This window comes from Meleagris gallopavo, chromosome 12 (genome assembly GCF_000146605.3).
Source record: "Meleagris gallopavo isolate NT-WF06-2002-E0010 breed Aviagen turkey brand Nicholas breeding stock chromosome 12, Turkey_5.1, whole genome shotgun sequence".
NCBI lineage: Eukaryota > Metazoa > Chordata > Aves > Galliformes > Phasianidae > Meleagris > Meleagris gallopavo.
This window is the reverse complement of record NC_015022.2, coordinates 11,383,589-11,391,563: the sequence shown is the minus strand read 5'-3', so window position 1 is coordinate 11,391,563 and position 7,975 is coordinate 11,383,589. Positions and strand designations below refer to the sequence as shown.

Below are 7,975 nucleotides of genomic sequence, written 5' to 3'. Positions count from 1 at the left end.
AAAAAGATTAAAAAAAAGAAAAAGTCAGCCTGCTTTCATCCAAATTGATGGCAGAACTGGCATCGTGGCTTCTTATGAAAAACATGTTTTCTCTTAAGCTTTTTAAGTTGGCCAGCTTTGAAAACAGTAAAATGCAAGAACAGCCATTGGAGGACAAAGTGTCCTCAGCAAGGATCTGCACCATCACTGAAAATCATTGGGTTAAGCTGTCTGGAAAGTAACCCCATACTATATTCACACAGAAGCATAGAATCATAGAATATCCCAGGTTGGAAGGAACACATTAAGGATCATTGAGTCCAACCCCTGGTTCCACACAGGACCACCCAAAAATCAGACCATATGTAACCAAAGTTCACTCAATGCATTCACCATATTCAGCAGTGCTATAGTGTTGGCTCTGTGCTTGCATTGGCCTAATGCACCTGCTTGACTGCAGAAGTTCATGTGGCTATAAATAAAGCCGGCTGTGAGACTGCGTGCCAGCCTCATCACTCGTTACTCATTAAAACATAAGGGAATCAAAGTATGTACACATATGAGCATGTAGTAATGCTTCTTCTTTTGTAGTGTTGGCCTACAACGTCATATGCAGATGTCAGAGGGCTGGCAGTGGAGGCTGAACCTTCCCAATATCCCATTCCATGTTGTTGCTGTGGGACAGATGGCAGCAGAGGGGCAGTGTGACAAAATGGCGTCTGACAAGAAAGTGCGGATGGAGCAGACGGGTGGCACTGAATTCCTCCTCCATGCAGAAATAATTGCAGCCACTGACATTCACTGATGCCTGCTGAACGTTTATAGAGACCAACCAGTGGATGTGAGCACAGCGAGGTGGTGGTGGTGCGTTTCAGCAGTGCTGTCAGTGACACTGGGACACCTCTGCTGGAGCAGGTTTGTTATAAGCTCGTACGCAGGCTCTGGTTCATCCCTGGTGAAAATACATAGCTATTGGTGGTGCCTATGTGAAAAAGCAGCGCTTCGTAGCTGAGAATTTGCTCTATCAAATAATGTTATTGTGCTCTTTGTATCTGTTGTTTCCAGGGAAGTAAGGAGACATTGCTTTCGTTGCAACCCACCAATATGACTTTCAGTACCTTTTAGAGGTACCAAACCTAAGGGCCGTGCTGCCCAAGGCGGCACTGGGACCTCCGGGCTCGCTTCGGCACCAATTGCAGCTCTTGGGCCCCGCCCCTTCCACGTTCTATCCGCTGATTGGCTGCCTCTGCTCCTGCAGCGCGCAATTGGCGGCCGGACTGGTCGCCATGGTGACAGAGGACGCCGTGCGGCCCGGGAGCGCCCGCCATCATGGCTGCCTACCGGCCCGGGGGTGCTCATGGGGCAACTGGAAGGAGGAGGCGTGCCTGGAGGAGGTGGGCGAGCAGCGGGGCCTCCGCTCCAACCTCCGGGAGCCTCGCCTGCCTCTTCCTCCCGCGGTGCTTCCCCCAGTTCTGTTGAAAGCCGACGTTGCAGCGCCGGGTAACGCCGTGTTCCCTCTTCTCAAACAGGAGCGCCTGAGGGACTTCATGCAGAAAAGAGAACGGGGAGAACTCCTAATGCAGAAAATCAACAGACTGAACGATAATCTCTTAAAGAAGGTCATTTTTAAAGGTTTTGTCAGACAGCGACCCTGCAGGGAACGACAGAAGCTGTTTGTCGCCATTCCCAATGCTAGCATTTGATACCTAAAACACTCCAGGTGCCAAATTCGGATAATTCAGTACAAAATCCGGTGTGTTTTGGCTTAGGTGCAGCTGTCGGTGTCTAAAGATGGATTCGTTTGCTTTGGAGACACGGTGATGCTCCTGAGCCCGGGCAAGGAGCCCTCAGTGCAGCGTGACGTTGAGGCACGCGGTGAGCTGACGCTGGCGGTTAACCTGGAGGAGGTGTCCATCTACTCGGCTCTGGCTCTGCACCCACCCTGCGCGCTGAGCGCCGTCACCACCGCCAGCCCTGTGGGGAGGAACACATTCTGTGTTTTAAGGTTTGGTAACTTCGTCCTTCACTAGGAGAGCGGTGAGGTGCTGGAACAGGCTGCCCACGGAGGTCGTGGTCCAAGGCCAGGTTGGATGGGACAGCCCGATCTGGTTTTAGATATGGAGGTTGGCAGCCCTGCCTGCGGTGGGGAGGTTGAAAGGTTGAAGCTTGATGATCCTTGAGGTCCCTTCCAACCCAAGCCGTTCTATGATTCTTTTTCATAGTTTCTTAGGTTTTCAGTGACGTCAGCTTTTGGTATCTTATTCTGAGAGATGTGCAATGAATTTTGCTAAAATACAAATGAATTTGAGTAAGATTAAATTATTTAAGAAAGATTCTAAGTTCAGCCTGATTCTGCTACACATATTACTGTGAATAATTTCAAGGAAGTTTAAATCAGCACAGCACTTGTGTGATAAAAGAATCCAATTCACTGGATCATTTGGTAAACTTTGCATTAAAAACTCTGTTTTTAACGTGGTCTTATTTCATCTGTATACAAACACGTCCAAATGTCAGTAATACTATTTGTTCTTGTGAAAATAATGTCTCTGAAGCAGAAATTTGAGTCAAAGTGGACAGTGCTTCAGTTGTCCTAAAAAAGACCCCTCCATCAGAGTGTTCTCTCTCTCAAGGACACATTTAACTGCAGCTGCTCGTGGGAGAAGTAACAGAACAAGTCCCCGCTCTGCCTTAGTGCATGTATTTAAGTATAACAGCAGTACACAAGTGCACAAACTAACCCTGACTGATCAAAATGCTTTGAATTAGACACAGTAAAGAATTTGGAAGCCAATTTAGGTCTTCCAGAAATGCAACCAAAGTATTTTTGCTCAGCTTCTGTCTGATCCTTGAGTCACTGACACTAACCGCTTTCAGGGCTCTCATTAGCTGACCATAGGTTTTATCAGCTACACAAGTTACTCTGAATATACTTAGAACAGCCTGGCATTTAATTCAGTGATCCTTTAATTTAAAATACAGAAATCGTTCTGAAAATACAGATATATCAGCATGTACATTGATGTAATAAACCCGATTACTAAATGTCAACGTGTCATCAACAGCATATGATGTTAAGCTACAGGCAAACGCTGTTCTGCTTCCAGTCCCTGATTTTTTAGGTGCTTGTAATTAAGTGTATTCACAAAAGTAATTTGTGAAACATCATTTCAGTAAACAAGAACTTAAAATTCTAGAAAATTTGATATATTTGAATTTCTCATTGTTCTCTTTACAATTTTAACAGCGTTGATGGAGAATCAGTGGGTGAACCTGTTAAATTTGGGCAAAAGTTTGGTCTTGGAACAACAGGAGGGTTTTCTGATCCAATGGTAAGGAACAACGTTGCGAATGGCAATTGATGATGTATACTGATAGTGTGCATTTAAGCACTATATATATCAAATTGCACAGTGGTTCAGTGTCTTAGCTTTATAGAACAAATTCAGAATCATTTGCAAATCAAAATAAATAATATATATTGAGAAAGTTTATGGGGCTTGTCTGAGATCAGTTGTGCAGTCCAAGAGGACAGTGACCCAGAATGATGGGTAATGCAGATTTTAAACAAGGAAAAAGAAAAAAAGAAAAAGGAAAAAAAATCCAAGAAGAAAATTTTGTTTCTTGTGAAGAAAAAATACAGTCTGTGTATGAAGTAACAAACCAGGGGAGATTTCTATTACATGTGAACGTTGTTTCCCTTTACAAGTCAGAAGGAAAGCAGACATTTGATGCTCAAAATAAATCACGTCAACTATGATAAAATTTTCCCTCTCAAGTTTGTTACTTGGATCTGAAGGAGTCTCTGGAATGTAAAATCAATTTTCAGTTAATATTCACCGGTCTACTTCATGAATTTATCGACATTACAGAATCTATTTTACTGTTTTGAAATGCGTAGCTTTAGTTTGGCAGACTGTTCAGAAGCAAAGGGATTTTTTTGTGCTGGTTTTTCTTTTTTAAATTACATGTCTTTTTCCTTCTATATTTATGCATCCTTCATGTATATTTTAATCTACAGTTATATCTAGCAAGTGACCATAAATCATTTATGAGGTTTGCCAAAAAATCTTACCTTCAACAAGTATTTTTGACAGATGAGCTTTCCTATTTGACGTGCTGGCAAGCAAACTTCTTGGATCCACAACTGCGTCTTGAATATGAAGGATTTCCCGTTCCTGTAAGTCATTAAAATGGAAATAAAAAGTATTGAGTATTTAATTGTCAAAGTAGACTGAAACAGAAGAACCATTTATCAGGCTTTATCCTTTTTATTTGAAGACTATGGTGTTCACATTCCTTCCCCTATCATTTATTTCCATCGTAAACGTCATACCTGTGCTGCAGACACTGGTTAAATTCATTCCTTTTTTCCATTAGGCATCTTTTACATCCATCTACCTGCAGTATTTCTGCTGAGAGAAGCAGGTGGGAATATGCTGCTTAATGTATCAATACCTGGGAATAACTTGGTTTCACACAGAGGGAACTGATCCTCTAACCTACTTGTAACCTACTGCAGGGAACCTGCTTTATCAGGAAGGTTGAACTTGATGATTTCCAGAGGCCCCTTTCAACCCTCATGATTCTGTGAATCAAGGCATTGGAAAAAATGAGTGATTTTCCAAATATGTTTCTTTAAGTTGAAGCAGCTGAAGTATATTCCACATAACAAGTAAGCTTCCTGAAGTGCTGGGCATATAACAAAATATCATGGATATAATCATTCTGAGAACTGACAGTACAAAATATCTCACTATCAATCTACAGCACTCTGAGAGTGATATACAGTCATGCATACTTCTATTCAGTAGTAATCAAAGCATTCACCTTGAATAGGTATTATTAGTTTAAAATATCTATCAAGTGTATTCTTTTTGTGTGTGTGTATGTGTATTTTATTTTGTTTATGTTTCCTTTTTCCCAGGCAAACTCTAAACTGATTATTACTCATTGTCATACTAATAGAAGTTTAGCTGTTCCAAGGAACTTTTGGACAAGGTGAGAATAATTTATAACTGGCAGTGATATGCTTAATGAGACATCAGCTCAGTGCATCCAGAATCACTGAAAAAAGTCAAATAATTCCTTCAGGAACACACTGAGGAAATGGCAAAGAATGCAGGATGCACATTCTTCTTTTCCCCATTTTAATTCTTGTGTTGTGTTGTGATGCTGCAAGCAAGCATCTCTGTCTTACTTACTTTTTTCTTTCCTTTTTTTTCCTTTATATTATCACATCATACTCCCAGCTTTCTGTAGTGTCTTGGTAGTTCTCCCTCTGAATATCCTGAGCAATTATATGTATATGTATATATATTTTTTAAGGAAAAATTGCTATGCTAAGAACTCAATAGAAACACACCACATAAAGCTATATTTCTTATATCCATATGAATCTCATAACAAATTAATGTTAATCCAACAATTTGACTTAACATGCATGTATTGAAATAAAGTTGATTAAGTGTTATTAAGGAGTAACCAATTGTTTCTCATTACATTTCAGGCTAAATTTTACTGTGATTTTGTATCATTTTTTTGAGGATGAAAAAGTTCTCTAAGGCTGAAAGGTTGCAATAGTTTTTAAGTAACCAGAGTCATCTTCATGAGAAAACCTTCAACATCTTACAGCTAATGCACACTTGCTGAATGCATACATACTTATTCTACACCCTGTCGTCCCCCCCCTTTTCTTTGACTTTGCAGGTCTTATTTTGGAAGGGAATATGAAGTAATTTGTCACACTTACCTGGACTCCCATCGAGTTGAAGAAGACAAGAATTACTGGGTAATAGTTACAGGAAATCCTGGTGATGAGGGTGGTACAATGCTCGATAGACCTGAGCCTCAGCCAGGAGGAACAGGAAAGAATGAATTTCATGAAGAGATGAAGAACGTAAAAATCCCAGATTACAACTGACAGAGATTGCTTAGATTCTGATTCTTATTTTTCTGTTCAGATTTTAGCATTATAAATATTTATTTTAAAAAGAGACATGAAAATCTACCATTATTAATTTTATACAATCTCATTAATTCATCATTTGTGGATGGCAAGAAGATGAGTAACACACACATGCACAACATCAAAAAGCTCACGAATCAAGAAAAGCTCATTTTCCTACTTTCACATTCTCTGGTGGCAAAAGAAGTTGGAACACAGTGAATTGAATTGCACTCAATTACTGGCCTTCTGGGTGTATTTAACCAATGCTTCCTATCCCAAATCAGCGTCACCGTTTTGAAAAGAGTGAGCATACATTTTCCAAAACAGTAAAGACCAAACTTATGTAAGTTATCATGGGATGCTTTGACATCTAAAGATTGGTCGAAAGAAATTAGGTGGTTGAGCTTGTTTCGCACTCTATCATGAGAAAGGAGAAAGGACTACCTGCACTGCTGGAAAATGAACAGGATTGAATCAACAATTCCTGATGCATTTGTTCTAATACAATTTTAAAACCACAGATTTTTCAGAGCTTATATCACCTTTTTTTCTTTTGCAACTTTTTTTTTTAAACACTTCTTAATATAGTCCACACGATGGCACCACATTCTTTTAAACACTGTGATTATTGCCAGCAGGATTATTGCTACATGTGTTAAAACAACCCGAATCATTTACATTCCATTGAGTCCTTGATACAATGCCACTAAAGAACCAGATTGAATCAAGCTCAAATTCTGGGCTATGAGGTGTGAGTGATTTTTTTGTCATCTTTTTAGAAAATAAAATCAGTTTAAGCAATAAATGTAGACAGAATAATGTACAACAGTGTGCATTGTGTGCTATCAATTTCTTAAACAAAACGGATTGGAATATTAATTTGTAACCAAAACATACTTAAGTATCTTTAGGAACTTTTTCATTCAGTTTCTCTGTAAAGATAGGAAACCTGATGTGCAGTAAATGATGGATATTTTTATAGTGACACTGTTACTACTTACCCCAGTTTACAGAGGTTAAGATTCCACACGTTTTCATAATAGACTGACATAATTCTACATTGATTTTGGAGGCAGTAAACTAGAAAAAAGCAGGCTGCATGAATACACTGCAGTGTTTCTAATTTGACAGTTGTGGGACATTTATCGCTAATCACAGGCTTTAATATAAAAGACTGAATATTAACACGAAATTTAAACACTCCAGTGACTGCCACTTAGAGACACAGTAGGGTCTAATTGACAGGGTAATGGAGATCTGAACCATGTCATTGTGGAAACTAAGGGTGTGTGTTATATTTTGATTGTCCCAGTTTTGCAATCCAAGAACTACGGGCAGTGATGCTTGCCTCATTTGTAAAGCACTCTGACATATACCAACAAAAAGCACAATCATGCATTAGGAAAGCTTTCATGCTTCTTCCAAATTAGACCCAATGAGGATAGATCTACAAAGTACATTGTGGGCAGATAAAACTCACTTTCAGGCAGCTCAAAAGCCGTTAGCATGAAGTTGATTCTGAGCCATTAGTTCCTGTTGAGAGGCAGGGTGCATTATTTTAGATTTAGTGCTGTGCTGATATAGCATTTTGGAGGTACAGGGAGAATTCAGATCTGTATGTTTTGCTGTATGGATGCATGCTAGCGTCCATAATATTGAAATGAAGAAGAGGTAGAGAATTCAAAGAGTCAACAAAGACAGTTAACTGATAGTTAACTGACACAGAGGTGACACTGGAAAATAAAATCCGCTACCCATCTGCCTTTTCACTTTCCCTGCTCTTCTGCACATTCACTCAACTCTCATTTCTCATCACATCCCTTCTCCTCTGCCATGTCATATTGTTCAACCTTACTGATTTGCAATGGCTATGATGTCCTCTTGTAGCACCCAGGCCAAGACCCCACTCTCTCTCTCTACAACCATCAGTACTTTCAGAGACTGCTTTTCTATTTAGTGAGGTACTGTTTTGGCTCAGCTGGCTCATCAGAGGAGGAAGCCACGTGCAGGCTTTGTAACTGGATAAAACATCTGAAGGGAAAAAAA

General features: G+C 40.0%; 1 protein-coding gene and 1 long non-coding RNA gene across 2 annotated transcripts; one reads left to right on the top strand and one right to left on the bottom strand.

Moving 5' to 3' along the window:
- The first annotated feature begins 846 nt into the window (after positions 1-846).
- Positions 847-6,757, top strand: CFAP161 (cilia and flagella associated protein 161). The gene is made up of 7 exons (XM_003209496.4): positions 847-1,373; positions 1,509-1,598; positions 1,749-1,984; positions 3,227-3,311; positions 4,001-4,159; positions 4,907-4,980; positions 5,689-6,757. Exons 1-7 carry the CDS (start codon positions 1,266-1,268, stop codon positions 5,900-5,902), a joined length of 966 nt encoding a protein of 321 aa, XP_003209544.3. The 5' UTR covers positions 847-1,265; the 3' UTR covers positions 5,903-6,757.
- On the bottom strand, positions 2,122-5,801 carry LOC104912848. The gene is made up of 3 exons (XR_794928.3): positions 5,732-5,801; positions 4,055-4,157; positions 2,122-2,266 (listed from the first exon to the last, which is right to left on the bottom strand). It is a non-coding gene; the product is annotated as an uncharacterized LOC104912848 (long non-coding RNA).
- Positions 6,758-7,975: the final 1,218 nt, after the last annotated feature.